Source organism: Xiphophorus couchianus, chromosome 15 (genome assembly GCF_001444195.1).
Source record: "Xiphophorus couchianus chromosome 15, X_couchianus-1.0, whole genome shotgun sequence".
Lineage (NCBI taxonomy): Eukaryota > Metazoa > Chordata > Actinopteri > Cyprinodontiformes > Poeciliidae > Xiphophorus > Xiphophorus couchianus.
The window spans coordinates 6152270-6175549 of NC_040242.1; the positions used below are offsets into that span (position 1 = coordinate 6152270).

General features: G+C 37.4%; 1 protein-coding gene across 9 annotated transcripts in view; it reads right to left on the reverse strand.

The window, feature by feature from the left end:
• The window catches only part of lama2 (laminin, alpha 2), a 155907-nt gene that overhangs the window by 4980 nt on the left and 127647 nt on the right, over positions 1–23280 (reverse strand). For 3 of the 9 annotated variants that reach the window (XM_028039817.1, XM_028039816.1, XM_028039811.1), the window contains 20 exons: positions 22489–22605; positions 22198–22380; positions 22004–22009; positions 21249–21403; positions 19606–19749; positions 17490–17623; positions 15579–15738; positions 15355–15479; positions 14986–15148; positions 14691–14835; positions 14471–14609; positions 14197–14208; positions 12831–12951; positions 11928–12086; positions 10930–10980; positions 8247–8398; positions 7962–8138; positions 5749–5923; positions 4401–4493; positions 429–541 (listed from right to left, as the gene is read on the reverse strand). In XM_028039817.1, the coding sequence (XP_027895618.1) occupies positions 429–541; positions 4401–4493; positions 5749–5923; positions 7962–8138; positions 8247–8398; positions 10930–10980; positions 11928–12086; positions 12831–12951; positions 14197–14208; positions 14471–14609; positions 14691–14835; positions 14986–15148; positions 15355–15479; positions 15579–15738; positions 17490–17623; positions 19606–19749; positions 21249–21403; positions 22004–22009; positions 22198–22380; positions 22489–22605 (2524 nt within the window). The remainder of the gene's footprint in view (positions 1–428; positions 542–4400; positions 4494–5748; positions 5924–7961; positions 8139–8246; positions 8399–10929; positions 10981–11927; positions 12087–12830; positions 12952–14196; positions 14209–14470; positions 14610–14690; positions 14836–14985; positions 15149–15354; positions 15480–15578; positions 15739–17489; positions 17624–19605; positions 19750–21248; positions 21404–22003; positions 22010–22197; positions 22381–22488; positions 22606–23280) is intronic. The other 6 variants (XM_028039820.1, XM_028039814.1, XM_028039819.1 and 3 more) reach the window with 4 other exon arrangements.

Consider the following 23280-nt stretch of genomic DNA (forward strand, 5'->3'; position numbering starts at 1 on the left):
GGCAACAGAGTTGACGCTAAAGTAGCAATTCCCAATTTGCCAGATTCATATTTTAGAAAATATAAAAACTACTGCTCTAATACATTCTAGATAGCAGGTTTATATTTTCCTATTTCCACCACAAATGCACACCAGCACAAGGACTGCGATGTATTCTTCACTTCTTCAAGATTTGAGACCGGAGAGCATTTATGTGTTTGTGGGAACCTCATCTTATCAATAGAATCACTCACTCACTGGGCTTGCCGTGTTGTACATGCTGCATTTGACCAGTAGGGTTCTCCAGGTGCTGTGGGAAAGTTTAACCAGTACACACTTCTGTGTGATTTACCACCTACATAACGAGCCACGCCGTTTCCTGTCATGTTAGAGCAGTAAAAGACTGCTAACAGGAAATCAAATACAAGGCACTGAAATTAAAGACTTACTTCTCTCTGACTTTGGTGTCATCAAAAGCGAAGCTCATGTGACTGTTTCTGGTCAGTCCAAACTGATATGCCTTTTCAAGCGACGTCGGAGCCACAGCTGATGCACACGAGTCCTGGAGATTGGACATAACATGTCAGCTCCACTGACAGGGTCTCACAACACTGCTCCCATTTCCTCCTGTCAACAGGAGCCTTATCACCCAGGTTCAACACTTACCAATCACTCTAATTAGGTCCCTGCTTCTGATATGGGAACAAATGAGGCATTGGTAGATCACTATGGATTATAGAGCAGCTTTTTATATAATTACAAGTAATTGCTGACTTATGTCTGAGTTCATATTGTATATTTATAATTGCTTATTATATGTACACACAATAACTCAAACAAAAGTAACCATCCTGAGCATCACATTACAATCGGCACCCTGAGTAGTAATAACGATACTTCTGATTTTAAGAACTTACTGTTTTTTGATCAGGTAAATTTAGTTTTCTAATAAATTCAGCAATTTTCTTATATTTTTTTTAACAGAAACGCTTATTTTTAAAATATTTGTTCAGTTTAGTTGCTTTTTTTTTTTTTTTTTATCCCAGATTGCAGTTCCACTCTTATCCACAAGGTGTCATTGTTGTAATTTTCTAATCGACCTTCTTCCACTTCCTTTTAGGCCATGTATGTCTAATTCGTTCAATCTGGTTTGAAATTTCTATTTTGTCTGGAACTGTCACCACTTTTGAACTTTAATTAAAAATTTCTCTCAGGAGCAAAATTTAACTTCTACTATTTTTCTTTGTATCTTTAAAGTTTTTATTGTTAAAGCATTTTCTTCCCATAATTGGGCTTTTGTCTAATAGCAAGGTTTCTTTTCCCCTTTCTAAGTATTTTAAAATTTACTGTTTAATCATGTCTGCCTTTTTTCATATTTTACTTTGACTGTTGCTCTTCTTCTTTTAGTTCCTCTGACAAAGTTTGCAGTGCGACCACTCTTTACTTTCTCCTAATGCTTAAGTATACATTTTCCATTTCTGCTGCAATTCAGAACCTTACACATGGACTCCTTTGTTTTGCTGAATCCTTTACCATCTCCATTTCGTGTGCTCTCATATTTTTCTTCCTGAGCAGGTCCTCCTCCACCATTACCCCAGTATTATTTCTCCCTTCTCATTTTCACTTTCTGCCCACTTCTTCTCTGTGGCTGTTATCCATTTCCATATTCTTACTTTCATGTTCTCTCATCCTTATATTCACCAGAAATCTTCTAATTTTGCTTCTGTTACTCAATTTCTCCTTTCTGTTAAGCACCAACAGCTTCCTCTCTGTACTCACTTGTTTTTCTTTTCTTTCAGGGCATCTTCTGTTTTTCTTTTTTACTGGTAAACATTAAAAATGGCCAAAATCTCATACTTTACTAGGATTTCTTTTTCTTATCACAAAAAAACTGTGGTGTGCATTCAGCTCTACTGACAATACTTTGCTGTTCTTCTACTATAAGTATTTTTGGGTTATGTCTCTTCCAGTTTTGCACATCCAGATGCTGAAACATTTGTCCAGTCTTCCTTGGAAAGCAGCTCACTCTATCAGATTGTATGAAGAGTATAAGTAAACATATTTTCAAGACTTCCCATGGATTTAATTGGATGTAGTCCTGAACCATTCACTTTGACATGCTTTGATCTAAACCATTTTGCTGCAGCTGTGGATCTTTAGGGTAAATAATCTCCTGGAAGTGTTTGCACCTTTGTTCATGCTTGTGACATATCGCAAACAAGATTTCAAATGACTTTTAACAATGGATTTCTTCTTGAAATTGATCCATGAAGGGAGAGTTTTTAATAGTTAAACAGTAACAGGCTGTTCCACTTGAGTTATGTATATCTGCAGCTCCTCCAGAGTTGCCAATAGAAATTCTACTTATTATTTGATTAATCCTTCCCTTCCTGACCTGACAATTGAAATGGATGAATACATCTTGGGGAATCTGCAGTTATTTCCCACATTTTACATTTTCAGATGGCGGGTTGAACAATCCTCTGTGAGGATGTTGCTTTGCTGTAAAATTCTCCATAAATTTATTCCTGAAATGTCAAAATCAAACAAACATCTGAAATGTTCGCTGATCAGAGCAAATTGGACTAAATACACGTCCACACCATCTACAATTAAAAAAAAAAAAGAAAAGCTTGCCTATTTTCTTCATGTTTACAATTATGCAGCTTTTGTGTTGGCTGCCTGATGCAATGAATTGAATTTTCTGGCAAAATGTACTAAAGATAGAGTTGTGAACAATTTGGCCAGATCCTTCATCCACTGACCGTTAGATAGTTATTTCACTCTTTATGAGAATGAAACAAAGTTAATGTAAAAAGGGGATTCAGAGACAGCAGTATGTGTCTCAATCGCCACCGCTCTTGTTCTTTCAAGTGAAGACATTCCCAGTTTGTGACCTTGCTTTGTTACAGTTGACACTCACCTCTTATCTCATTCTGTCCTCATATACACTACTCCGCCTCCTCAACCTCCCTCTCCTTTCCCTTTCTTATGCTTCCCCTATCTAAAAAAAAAAGAGACGTCACATGTTCAGAAACCCTTTCCTTCAATTCTTCTCTGGGCTCTTTGCCGTCTTTCCATTAAGCCAACAAAGGACGAGGAGTGTTCTGTTCAGAAAGACTCTCCCTCTTTTTATCCATTCCTCCAAGGCTGAACCTTATTCTGTCTTCTGCCTTATACCCTCTTTCATCCTTCCTTCTCGTCCCTTCTGCGTCTTTCCATTAAGCTAACAATAGGAAGGCAGTTTTCCATTCAAGTCTTTCGTTTGAGGTCACACCAATAGAATCAGAAATCTGGAGGAATTAAAAATTAATTTAATTAGAATAAAGTGTAAAGGCTTTAACCCCTTAACAGTCATGAGGACACTGGTGTCCTCATGGACCATGTCCTGACATATAGTAGGATTCAGAGGAGACGACTGAATAGAAACCTCTCTATATTAAGGCAAACAAAAGTCTGAAAGTATTTTTAATTGGATTTTTAAGCAACTCATTAGATTAACAGATATTAATCTATTATTTCTGAAAGGTGTGCTATTATGGGTGATAGGTTTATTTTGTCAATGAACAGGAGGATAATTTTTCTAACAATGGGTTTTACAGGCACATCGTGTCATTTTATAGCACAATCAACTAACTGTTGCTGCCAGTTTTATAAAAATGCTGTATATATCAAACATTAAAGAAATTTGACTTTGCATATCAGTCGTATCTGAATTTGTCTAAGGGTAGAAGGTCCTAAAAGGGACATATGTCACTCTCCCCTCAGCGCGTCGTCACAACAATGCTTCTCCAAGCCATCCATTCATGGCTTGGAGTAGGAGTGTAGGAGTGTTTCAGTTTATATGATGAGTGCAGATGTGTAGTTCCTCCAGGTGTTTGCTAACTGCTAAAGATGGAGGGTTACTCTGGGGCATGAGCACGGCTGTGGACTGAAGCTCCAAGACAGAGCATTGCAAGAGCAGGTGATACGGCACCATGGCTGCCATGGGAGGTTGAAACAGGCATTAATGAGTCCAAGAAGCACTCTGTGTATATAACATGACATAAAGCTAAAAAAGGGTAAATTTTGCATAATAACCTCCTCTACCAAAAAGGTAAAGAAGGGTCGTTTGGTCTTGACAAACTTGATAAACATGTTCCTTCTCCACAGTGCGTAAAAGCTCGAGATTGTTGATTTGCTGCAGCTGTGCTAATGGCAAACTGTAGCGCAGCAGAGAGAAAAAAATTGTATACTAAATGCTGGAAACCATAAATAACTTTTATGTGACCTGAATTACTTTTCTCTTTATCATCAGATTGTCCTGAAAAAAGACTAGAGGGCAGACACAGAAAACTTTACAGACTGATGGATAGTTCAAGCGTGTGTTTTCTCAAAAAGTTTTGACTTAAAGAGACATCAGTCTGTGAGTGAGCGTATACCATGTCTGAGCCAGGATCCGGTTGAGCAGTAGGTGGTGCTACAGCAGCAGGCGGGGTGGGTGTGGCAGCAGCTGGGGTGGGGGGCGTGGCCTCCTGAAGGTCAGCAGTGCAAGAGCAGGAAGGAAGAGTTTAACGACGGCCGCAGAGGTTAAGCAGAAAAGCACAAACAGCAACGAAGCAGTGATGTCATCAGGAAAAATCACAAAGCTCATTGCATTCAAAGTGCCTCGATCTGCAGCTGCTGAATACAACCCCATAGTCAAACTCAAATTAACCAGCGCTTTGTATAGTTCATTCTGTAATGCTCTTTGAAACTGTGACTCAGGAAGAAGAGTAGTTGTTTAGCAATCTAAAAATGGTGGATTTGATTCACCATCTCCTCCCACACTCTGATGTGACCCTGGGTAGAGAATTTAAGCTAAAGTTGCCCACAGATCTGTGTGAATGTGTGTAAGCTGCTCTAGTGTAAAACCCTTTAAATGGTTGGTATAACGCGCGCTAACATTTTTTTTTTGTCATTTACACTGGAATAATGGCCGCACACTGAAGTCTTAAAATTTCCATTTTTCTATAGTTCCCAGCAAAGTGAAGTTCATTGGAGGCAGTTAGCCCCGTTTATCTGGCAGACGGGGGACTCAGACCTATGCCTTATCACATTCTGCAGTCTTTATCATAAAAGCAACTTGGAGCCCATAAAGCAACAAACCACAGAGTTATAGCTGAGGTGGCACAGTTCTTTGGCTCTTGGCTTCATGATCAATGTCTTTTAATAGGTGTAGTTTAGCAGCTAAGTGGGTAACAGATAACCGATGGCTACTGCAAGATATTTATTAAATGTGTAAAATAACTCTTATCTGTCCCAATGCTAAGAGTATGTATTTAATAGCACTCTCACTGCCAGGTTCTTAGCATAGTGTCTAAACGTTAGTTCAGAACGTTTGGCTCCTGTGCACTCATAAAACAGAAATGACATGCACAGTTAGCCTAGTGTAAGACTATGGCTCTGCACCGCCTGACAAGCTGCCAAAGGTGGAGTTTAGTGACTCAAGGCTAAAGCGACTATAAAGAAGAGTTAATGGGCTGTACAAGTGCTGCGTGATAAATCTCCAAGGTAGCACAGTGGGCCGTGGCTGTGTTTCATCCGGAAGAAATAGGAGCATGTTTGTTCTTTGAATTATGCCTCTAACAGTCGAAACTACATAATATAGCGGAGCAGAACATCTGTTTGCTCCTTCAAATGTGTGAATCTTTTTTTTTCTACTTACACTTATGAGTAAATATATGCATTATGTGGTCCATGTCAAATTTACGAGTCTGTTAGTCAGATTGTGTGAGAATTCCCACTTACATCTGGGCGACCAGGACGAGGTTTGTCAGGAGCTGGGGTGAGAGGAGGACGGACTGGTTTTGAGTCCACCTTCTTTTCCTCCTCTTCTGGTATCGGAGGAGGAGGTGGAGCAAGGTTTGGACACTGGCCAATTTCGGCATTTTCAAAGGAAACTGGCCTGGAGAAATCTGAAAGACTGACAGATAAACAGGCAAAATTATGGCTACATGGTGAGGTCAGGCACAGAAGCAACAGAACAATGTGAGATGTGTGTTATATTTCCTCAATAATGTTTGCATTTTTTAAAGCTACAACACCAGGAAAGCAGTGAATATTATTTCCCTGCAGCTTGAGGGGGAAAAAAAAGAAAAATTTGATAATTTTTTCTTATATGCAAAAGACAAAAGTCAAACATTCATTTTCACAGCCACAAAATAAAGTTGTCAAAATATACACCACCCTTTGAAAAATAAATAATCTGAGGAAGTCCGGTAGTAAGTGAAAGAGTTCTGTCTTCTTAAAAGAGCCACCACATCTACAGTAGATAAATATATAAAAGTCATCTTTTAAAATCATATACATACAGAGTAGTCAATGTTGAAAAAACATCACTAAAACCTTAAACCTTTCAGGTTGATGTTTTGTCATTTTGCATAGAAATGTCCCCATTTCAAATGACTGTTTGGCACATGGTGAATTGCGGCTCATAGGAATTACAATTATACAACGGTTGTAAGATGATATTCAAAAACTAATTTCAGGACTCTGAGCTTTAGTGCGATAAGCTCACAGTGATCAACAAAAACTACACAGATAATAAGTTTTGTATGCACAATTTTGACTGCACTCAGAGATCTGCACAAAAAGGCTTGCACAGATTAGATTTATTGTGCATGTGTCCAGAAACCTGAACAGAAACTCCCCTCGCCTGGCTCCACAAAAGCTTTTGCAAAGTTGATTGACAATCTACTGGTGTTTGCTTTCTAACAGTATGGCTGTTAAGTAGATTGTTAAACATCCTAGTGTAGATACTCCTAGTAAAAGCATTGTGTTATGGTCAGGAGAACTGCATTAAATTAAAGCAATTTTGTGAGTACTAAAAGCACTCTGCCATGACTGCACTCTTACTGAAACTAGCTTTTTCAGATCTGAAACAATCTAGCTGCATTCAAACGTCATGGTGGTCCTGGTGCCTATTGACCGGTCTCAATCAGGTGTGAAGGGAGCCTTACAAACCCAAAATTCAAGGTAACACTGAACCAGAAGTTTTCTACAGCAATTTATTTAAATAAATATGCATTAGAACTGTAATCATTAGGAATATAGTCAAGCTGTGTATACTGAAGTTAAGCCAAAAAGTATATATTCATATCTCATCTAAAATTGTAATCGTCACCAACATGAGTTTTCTGACCGGAAAAAAATTAACGGAAGCAGCTTCTTTCCAAAACTGACATTTCTTTTGTTTCTGATAGATTTTGAGAGACGCCCGCCTCATTTCCTGTCGATGACAAAGTTTTTGTTTGTGTGTGTTGGAAGCTGAAACCACTGACAATAACAACTACATGTTACATCATAAGGAGTAGTGGGATGATGGGAGGTCACCGACGGGTAAAACAGGCAAACAAACAAAGATGAGTAAGTGTAGCTTAAGTTATGAATATGTTAATAAGACAACGCTAATGATGCTGCTCAGGCAGAACAAAACGCCGGCTTTCATCATCAACAGCAGCAATACCATTATTGATCTCCTGCAAACATTAGCTAGTCTTTAATTCAGCAGAGTGTTTACAAGATGGCTTCAAGGGATGTTTTCACACCTGGTGTTTAGTCTGGTTAAAACAAACTCTGGTTCATCCTCTCCATTAGTGCAGTTCATTTATGTAGATGTAAACACAGCAGTCGCACTAAGGTGAGGACCAAAACAACTTTAACGAGACTGTTTAGAAGGTGGTCTGGGTACGCTGCTAAATGAACTCTAGAGCGGTTTGTTTACGGTGCTTATGGGCATTGATGGATGAGGGAGAGTAAGAAAAATGATCAAGGCTGTGTATATGTCATACTTCTCAGTGTTTTCGCTTCCTCAAAACACAGCAACTGCTTCCTGTATTCATATTTGGTATTATTTACATCTGACCAATAACCAAACTGAACATTCTCGTAGTTTGTAGAGACAAGTTTTGGTTTGCTTGAAGTTTTTAAAACCCAACCACCGGAGAAAAACAAAAACATACACTGAATTGACCATAAGGTTCCATATGCATCCCTGGAATGGGACATTGACTCTGTTGGATGTCTGTTCCACGTCTGCTGGAATACCACCGAGGAAGATGCGCTGCAGCCTAATTGGCTGGTCATTGGGGAGCGACGCCTCCCTCTTGGGTTCCTCATCTACCTGGACTGCAAAAAATCTGGTGAAGAGGAGACATTAATAAGATGAACCATTCATAAAATCTCAAAATGTGCCATCAGCAGGAAGCATAAACAGAAAAATGTCCCCATGAATGCTATTCACTCACCTGCCAGGCAGCCTCTCTATGCGTAGCGAATGCTCTCTGCCATCGCTCAGGTTTCCTTGGTCAGGTCGTCTAACGACGCGACGCTGACTATGACTGCCGGTATTTATTAGAACCTCAAGAGAGCCTTTGTTCAGCATGACAGAAAGGTAGGGCTGCAGGAGATGGAGATGAAACATATTAGGTGTGAAATAGGCAGATAACTTTCAGGAATTAAAAAAAAAATCACAACAAAATGACTTAATTTCAAGAAATCAAATCCTCTACGAAATTAAATTAAAATTGTCTTGGTAAAACATTTATGTCAATAATATTGCATTTTGAGAGAGCAATGAAAACTGGAAGAAATACTTTTGATTAGTTTGAGACAAAAAGGGTCTAAATTTAATATGTTCACATCACTTCACAAAAATGCAAACTGATCACAGACTTTTGATTGAAGCAACCTTGTTTTAAACTTTTAAACACTGAGCACAAAGGGAAAGAGAAATTTTACTCCAGGCAATAAGTCCTAAGGTTTTGATTCAGTGTGCAAAAACTAATCTTTCAGTAAATTGCTCAATTTATTCTAAAACCTTGAAGCGCAACACAAAACATAATAAATTCAAATTATTGAAAACTTTTTGAAACTTGGTTAAAAGTCACTGGCAGCTGCCATCTGGATCAACACATGCAATCTCGTCTCACTTTACAAGAATTCCCAAAGCTTTTTCCAATATAAACTAATCAAAATTTCCATCATAACTCTACCTCACACTTCTATTATAAAGAAAATGGCAAAAAGAGAGAAGAAAAAGGTTCAGTAAACTATCTGGAAAAAAAAACTGCTTGTGAGAAGACAAAAAAAGGGAGAAAACTGGATTTAAGGAGAAAACAGAAAACTAGAGATGAGTAGAGACAGATATGTGTGTAAGAAAAGGATCAAAAGAAAGCAGAGAAAGGAAAAAGAGGAGCGAAAAGCAAGAAGGAAAGGATAACAAGAGATGAGAGGAGCAGGGAGGAGGAGATAATAGGGGGGAGAGATAAGAGGGCAGAGAGCAAAACAGCGAACTAGATAGAGATTGGGTGGGAGAGGAGGAGTGAGACAGTCACAGAGGTGCTAGAGAGCAGCGGTGCAGGGTCAGGCTAATTTGAATTTTAATTCACTGTGTGCCAGAGGGCGAAGTGGGAGACAATTTACCACCTGAAAATGGAATTTCAATTTGAGGTCGGGGACAAATTGAACTGAGATGTAGCTACATCATGGCTCTTGCTGCGCCATCTCACACTCATAGGCCTATACAATGGGAGGGATGAACAAACGTGAACAGACATGTCAAACATGTCGGAGGATAGCGGATTCCCATAGAATCGCTCAAGTGTAAAAGAAATGCATAAAAATATATATAGCAAATAAAAGCATAAGTTATAGTCTTTATAAAGTAGAAATGGGAAGTAACTCTCAACTGTAAACATCGGAAACAACTCAAAGACTCTCCCAAAACCAAACAAACTGCCATTCAAGTCAGCGGCTCTAAAACTTTACGGGGTCTGAATCGTTTTGCAAGCCACAGTAGATCAGGAGCATCATTTTGATATATCATGAGATCCACAGAATGAGACAGTCCTTCCAGGTGTTTTGTTTTTTCCTGGAATGTTTTTTTTTTTTTAACAGATTCAGAGTGTTATTTAACCACAAAGCAGCTCATTTCAGCAGATAAATTTGCACTGAAACATAAGAACAACTGGGAGAAATAAAGCAGGGAGGTTTATTTTAAAAACCTGAAGAGCAGAATCTACAGCAGAGGACTCATGACTCAATTCTGGGTCACACAGAAAGTTTCAGGTTCTTGTTTTGACAGTTACACTTTTCTCTACGTTTCTTTAAATAACTCATGCAAAAAAAAGAGAAGACATTGTCTCTTCAAACAACAGCCATATTATCATAATGGCAAGTAATTTTCTTGCTGGAGAAATTTTTTTTCCTGTTAGTTTTAGAAGTGTTAGGCTCTTCCAAATGCCTCCTCACTTTAAGTTTTTGGCTAGCAACTTCTCTAATCTTTCCTCTCCTGTTTTTAGCGTCAGCTCTCTTCCCGGTGAATCCCACACCCATCTCCCTCCAGTGTTTGTCCTTTCTCCTCGTCCTCTTCACTCCCCTCGTCCCTCTCTAAACCAGCCATTAGTCAGGGCCAACTTGAGTTGATGGTGTTTTTAACCTCGCTTAACCTTTCTCCACACACATGCCTGCGCACCGCCTCTGTACCTGCCAGCATAGTTTGTAAAAATAGATTTTGTGCCCAACAACCATCGATGACGGATAATCTGCAGGTAACCCTCCGTCCAACCTCTTATCACATTCTCAAATGCCAACACTTTCTAGTTTGCATGTTTGAATTTGTGTTTATGCACAGATGGATACATATGCATGTTTGAGTAATTGTTTTTCATCTGGGGAATAACCTCTAAACCATGGCAGCTTAATTTGTTTAGAGAGATGATAATGCTTTAGTCAGCTAAAATCTGATATTACAGTTAAAAACAGCTTCTGTACATCTTCAGGTTTGTGTCTTTTTGCAGTGAGAGTGGATTGTTTTTTTGTTTTTTTCTTGCATAAAGCCAAATCCAATTAGCAGAGCTGCCAAAAAAATGCAAATCTCATTAATAAGCACTCATGTAATCATAATTAACTTAGGGAACAGATACCCACCTCTCCTGACTGCCTTCGTCTTCTCTTGGAACTTAAGTTTGATCTGCGAACCTTTAGGCAGAAAAAAGCACATAAGTGAAAAACCATCTATTCATGCATATATAACTCATGCCAGAAGTTCCTAAATTAGGGGCATTTTCAACTAATCTTTAGATCTTTACTTTTGAGTCAACAAATTTGGTATATTTTTAGAAGAAAAAGTATGTAGACAAGTTTAATCAGCATGGATTTTCTCATAACAGCAAATTTTCAAAACTATAAATGCGCACATCAGTAAACCCTTAATCAAATGTCCCTACATTTGCTGCACATATAACACATATAAGCTTTTAGAGCAGTTCTGTTTATCTAAACTCTCTTCCTTGATAGAATAGATACACTTAAGTTAGACTGATAGATTTCTTTTAGAAAAAAACCCCAAAACAAAATAAAAAACTTAATTTGAAGGAGTCCACAAATTATCCATTCAAGTTGGGGGTTTGTGAAGGCCATTTCAGAAGCTAAATAAACTATATGCTAATTAGGGATGCAAGTTAACTATTAGTAAGTTAATTTAAAGTTGACTGATCTTATTGATTGACTAACAATTAATTGATAAGCTGCCATTTTCTTAAAAATACAAGTTCTATGTTGTATCTATTGCCTTTCTATAAATTGAAGGTACATTATTTTATATGCTGAATTTAAAAAAAGAAGAATGTCATTATACTTTAACAATTTCTTTGTGTCAGCTGTATGAAATACTGAATGAACAAACAAAAACTTTGAACATCTCCTTTAGAGTCAGAACAAGACAATAAACCTTTCACTGCTCACTGCTATATTTCAGGCACAATGTAACTGTGCAATTTAATATGTAAGAGCAAACTACAAACCATATTTTCTCAAATTCCTCAAACATAATTTTCTAGCAGCATACCGATACGTCACAACCTGATAAGATTTATTTCTGCAAGTACTGCTGTAGTGAGAGAAACGAGAGAGATAAAACAGATAACCTGTGATGGGCTGATGGGTGAAGCCCCTCCCACTGCCAGCAGTATAATCCCCGAGTCCGACAGAGTGCTGAAGGACAAACTGATCTCAGTGCCGACTTCGAGAGATGGGCCACCCAGCTCCATGTATCCTGGCTTACTGAAACTCACTGTGTATAGGTTCTGAGATACAAAAAGTAAAGTGTTAGTTAAGGGTTCACAATTAAACCTTGGCATTGAAAAGTCAACAGGTGGATTATAGCAGACTTGAAATGCATTTTTCAAACTATTTAAAAAAAATGGTAATAAAGCTTTACAATCTCACTGTAAAGGCAGCTTTATGTTCGAACAGCAAAAATACATCCTGATTCACATGAACATAAAGAATTGACTTAAAAACCCAGAAGCTTTCTAATCCTTTACATATCTTAAATTATGTGAGCAAGGCTAGGTTTTGAGCACCTGCATTGAATTCATCATGAAGACTGTTTCTTGCTCTGAAGATTGTAAGCCATTTGCAAAATACTAGGTCTGTTCTGATATTTCAATATGTGGGCAAAGGAATAAAAAAGCTAGAGCTAGCTTGAACTGGCTATAGCGTTCTTGTCCTTCCCGTCTTTGGGTTTTATTCTTTGCATCAATACAGAGCAAGGCCACACAGCGAACGACAGAATCAATGATGCACTAAAGTGGAACCAGTAGAAGAGATGGGATCACGTATGGTGCAACATGAAGCAGTAGACAATAACAAATGTCAAGGCCTTTTGAAATTATGTGTTATGTTATTTTCATAAAACCTATAAGAAGACAACCATATCTACATGCAAATACAAGTGAACGTTAATAACATTTTATAGTCCACAATAGGTCACAAACTAACTGATTTCTGTAAAGACATATCACATAAACTCCAAATGAAAAACTTACCTCGACATTACATCCTTTAGTGACTCCTGTATAGTCAGTGCTGCTGAGCAGATTATATGGAGTTCTGGAGACTTCAATGTCTCTGAGACAACCTGCGTACCTCTTGAGATTCACCTCTGACCTAAAATGATAGCAGTCATAGTACTAAATGAAATTATTAGCATGAGAAATCCCAAGCTCATTGGACTTTGTCTCTACGCAGTGAAGCTGGATTACTTCAGCCGTGAAATGATTGCATCATGATCTGGAAGCTGAGTGAAGACTGGAATTCAATAAGATATTTTTTTTTTTTGAATATGCTGTTTGTCCATATCGATGAAGTTGAAGTTACCAGGGATTTGGAGAATTTCGACTTCAGGCATCAAATGTTTAAGTCCAGAAAATGTGGATAAAATAATCATCCACATTTTCTATTTTAGCAGATTTGTCCTTTCTGGGCTCCAAAAACCACAATAAAGTGTAAAATATTTGCAAAAGTACTAATGTCAACAGGACAGGGATGGAAACCATTAGCATCCTTTAAGTTTAAAATTTCTGTCATGTTTCAACCACAAACTTCAATGCATTTTATTGAATTTTATGTGATAGAGCAGCGGTTTGCAACCTGCAGCTCAGGAAATGCAGGTGTAACTTTGGATCGTCCACAATGGCTCCTAATATCTAAAAATTATAAAGAGTTAACTGATGTTTTAAAATATAAATAAAACAAATGCTGTTTTTTTTCTAACAGAACAATTACACTGCATTTCTACAATAGAAGAAAAAAAGAAAAATCTACCAATCACGTTTTTGAAAAAGCTGTATGTTATTTTTTCATTATTTTAAAACATATGGACCCTGAAAGTTTTACTCAACTGGACTGAAAACAAAGATGACTATTTGTAAAGGTTGCAGGCTGATGTGAAAGACCAACACCGAGAATAATTGTGAAATGGAAGGAAAATATGTGCGGCTTCCACAATGTTTACAAATTAAAAATATGAGAATCATGAGAAGCATAATGCACTGATCCCCTCAGTATTTATTTAATAACAGCTGTAAGTTTTGGGGGCTGTCTCTACCAGTGACCTTTTGTTGTTCTATCACATAACATCTCAATTAAATACACTCATGTGTTTTTAAAATGACAGAATATGTGTGATTACATCTGAAAAGCATTACAAATTTTTTTGAACAAACATCAAATTCTGGCTAGTAAAGGACAGAAAAGTAATTTGCAGCAAAGGCCTTCATATTCAAGCCAATAAAACATTTTGCATTAACTGTGGGCTGCACAGCCTTATCAGCGTTGCTAGCATCATGCAGTGATAAACTATCTGAACATTTTTTCTAAAACAAAGAACGTAAAATTTATTTTTTGTTTTACCTGGCTGCCATGCTGTTAAAACAAAACATAAAGCATTAGCACACATACAAAAAAAGTCAATGATTAATGTAAAATTTCTAATAAAATTAATTTTAATTGTTTTTTTTAAAGGGACAACAAAATACTACAAATGAGGTTTTTATTCTTAAAATAATTTCAAATCCTTCTTACACCTCCAGCATAAACACAATTTTGTGAACATTGAACATGTTTATATAAAAATTAATTCTATATTTATGCTTTCCGAGTTTTTATTTTTATTTTATGTTTGTACCTGTAGTTTCCAATCGTTGGCAAACCACCAAAATAGATTTTCTGGTTTTCCTTCAGGTTAAGACCAGTAGCTGAGCCCTGAGATATGGCCACAATCTTTTCCTCAGCACCATCATCGATGTCCACAACAATCACAGTGGCTATGTAAAGGTAAAAGACATTTTCAGTAACCTTTTTACATCTGGTTTTATGACCTAAAGACTATGAATTCTCGCCAGTACCCTGTTTCTTGTTCCTCGACATGGTGAGAGCTTTCCAGCGTCCATCATTGTGGCGTTTAGCTGATAGGGCTCTTCCAACTCCTGATCCCAGGTCAAAATTCACCCTCACCTTTCCTTCTGACAGCTCAAGAGACATAAAGTCTTTCTGCAAAGAGCAACATTAACAGAGAGAGGTGTAGGGATCAATATATTGATGTAATGCATGTCAAAAAAAGATTTCCATGACAGTTACAGTATATGACTTCATAAATTGTGCAGGTTTATTTCCTATCATCTGTCTCTGTTGCAAACATACCATGTCTTCAGTGGCCAAATACATGAGCAGAGAGTCGGAGGAGAAAGTGCGAAACTTGAAGGTGATGGTGGAAACATTTGGGTTCCACCTTGTGGGTCGTCCTACTGCAGCGTAGCCTTCACCGTCCAGCTGAACTGTCCCCTCACCATCAGTTCGCTGAGGACTACGAGAACACAGAGGAATAATTAGATTTCCTAATTATTAATATTTTCATCCATCTTCCAAAAACGCTTCACAAGCCAGAAAAAAAAGATGCAAAAAAGAAGATGGCATCCGTTAACTCCCATGATAAATTGCAAACACAAATACAGCAAAAGTACAAACATAAACAAGAAATATTGGTGTAAAATATGAAATTCATCTGCATACCTGACAACACAACCTTTACAGTCTCCCTCTCTCTCTCTGTAGTTCCACAAACCGATAGGTTTACCGTCCAAGAAGGTCTCTCCCATGCAGCCTATAAATGTTGATGCTCTGACTGCTTCTGCCTTCTACAGGACAGAAGAAGAAACCAACATGGTAAAAAATAATAATAAAGGAAGGTTAAAAAAAGCACAGCTAGGTTAGTCATGTCTTTGACAGACAAATACCTTTGCAGTGCCCAAAATTCCTCCAACAAACAGGTAGGCATTCTGGTCGACGTCTAAGATGGTGTAAGCTGTAGGTGAGTTGGCACTGGCTGGGGTTGGCATCATGCCAGCCATAGGGCCTTCCAAGGGATATACCGATATGGTGCCATTTAGACCATTACTGCAGATGAAAACAAGGCAGTACAGTAAATTTAATTAGTTTTTTAAAAATTTGCTTAACCTATATTTAACCCGGAATACCATACTCAGATTAAAAATTTATTTTTCAGCAAGTATCAAACACAAATACAAAAATTACAGTTAAACAGTTAAAATTACAAGCACTCTAAACAAAACAGTTTCTATGGAACTGACCTCAAGGACTCAGTGAAGCGTACAATGAAATGAACCTTGTAAAGGATGAAAGGCAGTTTTTTCAAGCCACAGTACTAAGTCCAGTGTGTGCAAATGGGACAGAAAGAAACAAGTGATCTTGCTGATGAAGAAAATAATGATCAGCATTTTGCATTGCAAGAAGGGAACAGATATAGGAAGTCAGCAACCTGAGATTGCCTCATTTATAAAAGATATACTCTCGGTCATCTGAGTCATGTCTACTCAGGGGTAAAAATGGTGCAGTAAGAGGCCACTTATTTTGAAAAAAGGTTTTAAGTTCTGTGTTTTAAGTTTCTCTACATGTAGTTTGAAGTTGAGCAAGTTATCAACCCCAAAATCAGAGATGTTTAAACCAGTGGCTCCCAAAGATTTTCTGGCCCTATGGATTACAATAAAATCCCCCCCAAAAAGAAAAAAGAATCAACTGAGCACACACATCGTTCAACCAGACATACACCTATACACATATTTTGTTTTCAAACTCCACTGAAGTTTACTTCACACTTCAGGTTGCAACAAAACAAACTACAAACCATCTTTACAGTAGAACATTTTTGTGTAAATGTATATTTTTTTTCATTCATCCATACCACTTTCCGCGCCCCCCCTGCAAGGGCTTGGCGCCCCCCGTAGGGGGCACGCAACACACTTTGGGAACCACTGGTTTAGACCAAGATTGCTGATATAGCTTATAAATAGCAGGAGGCCTAATATAGAGCCCTGTGGCACTGAGGTGATTTGAAAACCAATCTGCTGCTATATAATGGTCAACAGGGTCAAATACTTCAACATGTTCTATATGATTTCTGGAGATGCTGCAGTGACTAAATGTTATGTGTTCACCTGATATTAGTTTTCTTGGACCTTTTGATTGGAAACAGAAATGACAAAAACACACTGTGTGCCTACTGAACCTCTCCTCACAGCCATATGAAAGTTTGTTTTCAAGGCAGGAGTAACATTCAGCAGTGGGGGAATATTTTAAAGACAGAGAAGTCTGTGTGATGCCATCAGTAAACACCTTTGGGAAGTCTCTCTGATGGAAAATGCATGGAGCAGGTGGGACTCTTCCTTTATGTGAATGAGAGAGTGTGTAAACAACAACACTGCACCTTACAGAGGGAAGGAAAAATAGATTGCAGTGGATCTATGTAATGATGTGCCAAAGGCTGACAAGACTGCAAACTCTAGATTTCCCAGCTGTAAAAACACGCTTTCTGCTCTAGCATGAGTAAGACAATGTTTTGGGGTTTCTGCTGTTTTGTCTTTGCTGTTGGTATTGATTGTTATTTGTTAAATAATGTGAGAGAGGAGTAAGACGAGACAAGATACCAGGAAAATAATGTGAAAGCAGGCAGAACATTGTTTCATATTTTTCTTTGGCTGAGTTTGTGATATTTGTGATAAACTGCAAAGTGATTGGCTTACTACATCTTGCCGAAAGTGCAACACAAGATTTGAATTTACGTACTATACCCAAAATCTTTAGACAAATGAATTAGAAGAATGACATGTGTATCAGGGCAAGTTACTTACCGAGACGCTTCTATCCGGTGCCAGTTCCCATCGTTGATTGTGTGATGGGGATATTCAACCCTTCCCACACCTGAACCCACATCCCAAAGGAAATTCACCTTCCCCTTGCGCATCTCCAAGGCCAAGAAATCAACCTGAGGTACAGAGAAAACAAACTAAAGAAAGTGCCTGCACACTTTTGTAGTGCAGTAAGCTGTGTTCAAGTCTCATGTCAACATATTAAGTGGCAAACCCTGATTTTTTTCACATTGTCCAACTAATTTATCCACAGACATCTGTAGGTGACATCTGGAGGCAGTTAAGAGTATGTACCTAAAAGAGACTGACTGCATGCCACCCTTTCACATTTTTATTAATATTTTTATTTTAAAAATCAAGTATGATTTTCCAATTCCAAATGATGGAACGGAAAATTCCAATAAAATACACTTAAGCTCGTGATTTGAACATGACAGAATGTAGACAAAGCTCAAGGTGCATTAATATTTTTGGGAAACACTGTATCCATTGCTGAACGAAACTTTTTAAAATTTTAACTGTATGGCATTTTTTGTACATTTGTCAAACAGAAAACTGCAAATGATGCACAATAAGTTGACATTTCATTAAATATGCTAGATGATAAGAAATCTTTTGTTGAAAGTAATAAATTCATTATCCAACATTCTCAATATTAGGAGGATAAATCTGATATTTATAAAAAAAAGGGCTGCAGTAGTGTGGCCTTGAACAAAAAGTACTGCAGTCCTACAGCTCCGAAAGTGTAAAAATTGGTATTCTTTCAATGTAACAGCAATGCGAATAAACGAGAATAAATGCCATTTCTCAACAAATCCAACTTTATAAATGGAGCAAAGTGTAAAAGTAAGCGGACACTCTCCTCTCATATTAATGTGCATGACTGTTAGTGTGATAACAGATTAATGTGGTCAGATTTGAGTTTATCAGTGAAGGTACACAAGCAGATTACAGACCACATAAATCTCACAGTGTTGAAATTGATTGGTGGAAATTGAATCAATTTCCCCACCTGTAAAAGGGACGATTTGGAAATGTTGCAGCATCCCACCCATTAGTAAGAGAGTTTTATATGAAGATATTTGTTTAAAAGGATCTGGGCATAGTAACAAGAGTCCAGATTCTCAGTACTATTAAACATAACCAACTGGAGCATTTATCCAGGAGGTGAAAATAAAATACAATGATGAAGTGATTTCACAGCCAGTACAAGAGCTGAAGTTCTCTCCAGTGGCCTCTTTAACTGGATTTTCACAGGATTTTGTTGTATTTTGATTAACAATCTTATTACTTATGTATGAGTTAAAAAAAATGATGAGTGAATTCTGAGCATGCAGACTCTTCTGCTGTCTTTGAACTACACAAAATAATTATTCATGTAGCCTTATGCACAATTAGAGATTATCAGGAAGTCGCATCTGAACACACAAATCACAGGCAAACACACAACTGCACGCACTTTTCTTTCTAGTCTCTCCAGAGTATAGGCGATTATTCATTAGCAGAGATCACAGGGAAGCATTATTATTCAACTAGCACTTCACTATTAGTAAAAATGTAAGATGTGAACAAAAACACACACTAAATTATTATGTATACTAAATTAGAATATCCATGAGAGACACAAACACATATGTGCTGAAGACGTCCCAGTCAGATGAAGCAAAGCAAAGATTTCTCTGGGGAAATCAGGGTAAAGCTGAGAGCAACACAAGCTTGTTGTTAATTGCCACTCCACTCCAGCACACACACAAATATAGTGCACACACTTTGGGACTATAAGTAGTACCTTTAAACAGTGCTGTGTTGTGTTTTAAGGGTGCTGGTGGGTACGTGTCAAGACATATTAATTATTCCCACAGACAAATCATTATGGGAGTATTAGTAGGCTGCTTCTTTGTCTAGTTTAAGACACGGACACAACCTGGTTCTTTGTGTGTGCAGATCTTTGTGTTTGCTAAACTGAACTTTCAAGCGGGATAAATACTGTACAACATTAACCTTAATTAATGCAATATTACGGAAGATATGCTTGCAAAAAACCTATTTAGTGGCTGTAGTGTGGGAGTCAAACCATTACAACTAATTTTATACTTACATATTTGGCAGATCCCAGGTAAAAAAGGAGGTTATCAGGTGTGGTGGTTTTAACATGAAGGATGATGGTGTTGTACCTCCCTTTTCTGATATCGGGGCGATAACTTCGGAGGCAATCACCACCTGATGAAACTGAGACTTTGATCTGGAAAACAGTGGGAGATTGTAAACTATTTTAACACGGAACAAAAACAGTTTTCGCAAGCATTTTTTTGTTGACTGTCCAGAACAAACTTATTTTTTTCTTTTGGTGGAGAGAAAAAAATAATTCATAGGAATAAATTCAAATAATTTTAAATCAAATTTGATATGAAGGGACTGATTTGAGGTAGTAATGGACATTCGGGTGAATTTTATTACATTAGGATGTCATTCATGAGGATCAATTATACAAACAGATGTATTTCAGGTGTTGTTTTTGTGTTAATTTTTTTTACTATAGTTTAGAGGTAATATAAACCAAAAATTATGTTTTTTTCAAAACATATTCATGACATAAGATCACTATAAGGAAGATTTTTCATACAGAAATCTTATGTTATACCCTTGTTGAATCCTAGAAGAGGTTGCTCACTTGACTTGCTCACTTACGAAACCCTTTAAAGGAGATTTTTGCTAAAGAAGAATGGTGTTTACGAACTGCTGTAAGCATATTAAAGTTGAGTGGAAGGAAACAAAGTGATAGTAAAAGGTGTACAAGCTAGCTCCCTCACAATCCAGCCTTAAGGGGATTGTGAACCAAAGTTCAAATAAGAGTTTCTTCTGGTGTTGCTCAACTGTGTTTTCTGAAGTCCCAAATCAAAGCAGTTTAGAAATTACAGATCACTTTCAGCTTTCTTCTTCTGACAAGTTTTATGGACATGCTCATTTATTTTTTTCCAAACAGACTCGATACCTGCCTACATCACCAAAAGGTCCAACTAGCTAACGTAATGACCATGGTATAACTGTGCTTGACTAACCAGAAACCTGGTCTGACCTAAACCCCACAAAAAAAATATATGAGCTGTTAATAAGAGAAATATGGATATGCCACACTTAAGAACACAAAAAAGCTGATGGCTTGAATTAAAGAAACCTCGGTTTCCCTCAGACCTCATGAGAGCCACAGGCTAATTTGGCTCCATGTCACGTTACATTGATGCAGTAATTTAAGCAAAAGCAGGCCCAACCAAGTATTCACTACATTTACTGTAAATTTCATGGTCATACTTTCAGTAGAACAGCAGTTCTGCATACAACCTGCAACAGATCATCTCCACGGTATTTAAGTACAGCAACATTTGCAGCTCAATGTGAAAACAGAACTGAAATAAAAACAGAATATATAAAAAATACAATTCTTTGCACAAAAAAGGTAATGCTTGACTTTATGTACTACTGTTGTTTTCTGATACCCTAATTTTGAGTTGTAGATCCAAAAGTCTGTTCATCAAAATGAACAGAAAAAGTATATCACTCTATGTGTGATGTACCCATATGACTTTGACTGTATCTGTAAAACACACACATTATTAAAACATTCACACACAAACATTCAAAAACACACAAGACAGAAGTATGGAAAGAATATTTACTCAACAATTTCACTGCCGTTCATCATCAACTGAGTGCAATAACATATGTGAATATAAAAACGCATACTGAATTTGCTTGCTTCCTGGCCTGGTTGATCAGTTCCTTTATTTGTGAGATGTTGCGCCTCAAATTGTCTTGAAGCTCTTTTATCGGTTGCAGCTTCTCCAGCAGTCTGTCAGCTTCATCCTCCAAATCCTTTACTTTAGCTCCAGCAGCATGGACTAAGAGCAGAGAGAGATGGAGCAAAATGAGCATAAACACTGGCACAACAATACTTCTTTTACAAATACTACAGAGTAAATCTCAGCTGAAAGTGGAAAGCTTGCCAGATATGAGATAACTGAAAGAACAGAAATACAAAAGAAGAGCGAGAAATGAGATTGAGAGCCAAAGAAATTAGTGTAGCTTAGCATTCAAAGAGAACTGCTTTAATTTTACAGTGTACATTATGTAGGACAGTGATAGAAAGAACTAAAAATCAAAAAGGCGTTATATATGCCTTGCAATGAGCTGAGAATTCATGCTCATTTTGAATGGAGGCATTAATAGAAGCAGCTGTACAGATACTAAAGACAGCCAAAAAATTAGTGTAAGGTGCATCAATACAGCTGTAGAAACCTGTTTACATCGGTATTAATTGAGGCTATTAAAACAAAAATGATTGCCACATTGTGTTAAAAATTGGAATTTAGTATTTTGTTTTGTCAATAACCAAGAACTGATTAGAAAACTGTAAAGCCAAACATATTACTAGAGTATAGTATTGGTGCACCGGTTACAATAATAAATTATTTTTATTAAGGTAAGTGAAATATACATACTGATTGCTGTGGGGATTGAAAAAAGAGAAACAAGAAGAAAAATATCAAACATTGAGTTGAATTTACCAAAGTTTCTAAAATGGTTGACTTTGGAATTAGTACTGAATTACAGTAAATATAAATTTATCAAACTTATATAATTTCATTTATTGATTCACGAGTTAATGGAGATACCCGATAATAAAGCACTTTACTGTTTTTTTCAGGGTCCTGGATCAGCCGATTGGCTGCGTTGACGTCGTCCTCCAGCTCGCTGCAGTTCAGCGTCAGGCCTCCGAGGCGCAGGTTCAGATCCGCAAGGCGCTCCAGGACGTCTACGGCCGTAGCATTGGCATCAGCTGCTACTGCTTTTGTAGCTGCTAGTTTAGCAGACGTATCTGTAAGAAATGCCACACATTGCTAAAAGATGGCTGTAATTTTACTTTGTTTAAAAAAAAGATGAATGATTTGTTTGGACACAAACAAATTAAAAATCACAATCTTACCATTGGGGATTGCGTTGAGTGTCGCCAGGGTTCCATTAACAGCTGCTAGAAGGCCTTTGGTTTTGTCTCTAGCTGCTTTAACTCTGCCCTTTAGCCCGGCCACATTGTCTGCATTTTCTACACACAAAACAAATGGTAATATCTATGACAATCTCCTTAGTAATAAAATATCCCTCCTCTCTTTCCTGATCAACAAGATCAATGAGATCACAGACAAAGGAAAAGGATACAGATATTCTGAAGCAAAGATAAAATAAGAGATGATTCCATGTAAATTCACTTTACAGAAATCAACATAAAGTTTAGAATCTGTGGGAAAATGACTTGTGTCAATAAATGCCATAAAATTGTGATATACACAGCTGAAATACTTTGTTGTTTATACAAGGTATTTCATTTTCAACAAACTGAAAATAACTTTTTAGTTTTCTTTTTTGTTTGTTTTTGCATTGCACATAATACTTGTTACTCCTTTAATTTTTCAGAACTCACCACCTGTTGGTTTGCATTATTCTTACTGACCTTTCCACATTCAACACTTCGTGATTTTTAGATCAAATCAAACAAATAGATGTTTATGCATTTCCCCCACTGATTTCACTTTCTAACAAATGAAATCAATGCAATACAGCAGACCTAGGCGTTTAAAGGTCAGAGAGCAACACGCGGCCCTTTAAATGCCCTCAGCTGACCTGGATGAAAATTGGAAATCAAAAATGCATACATTTTATTTCTATTTGGTTTATGAAGCTCATTTTCAAAGAAACATCTTCCATTTCCTATATAACCATA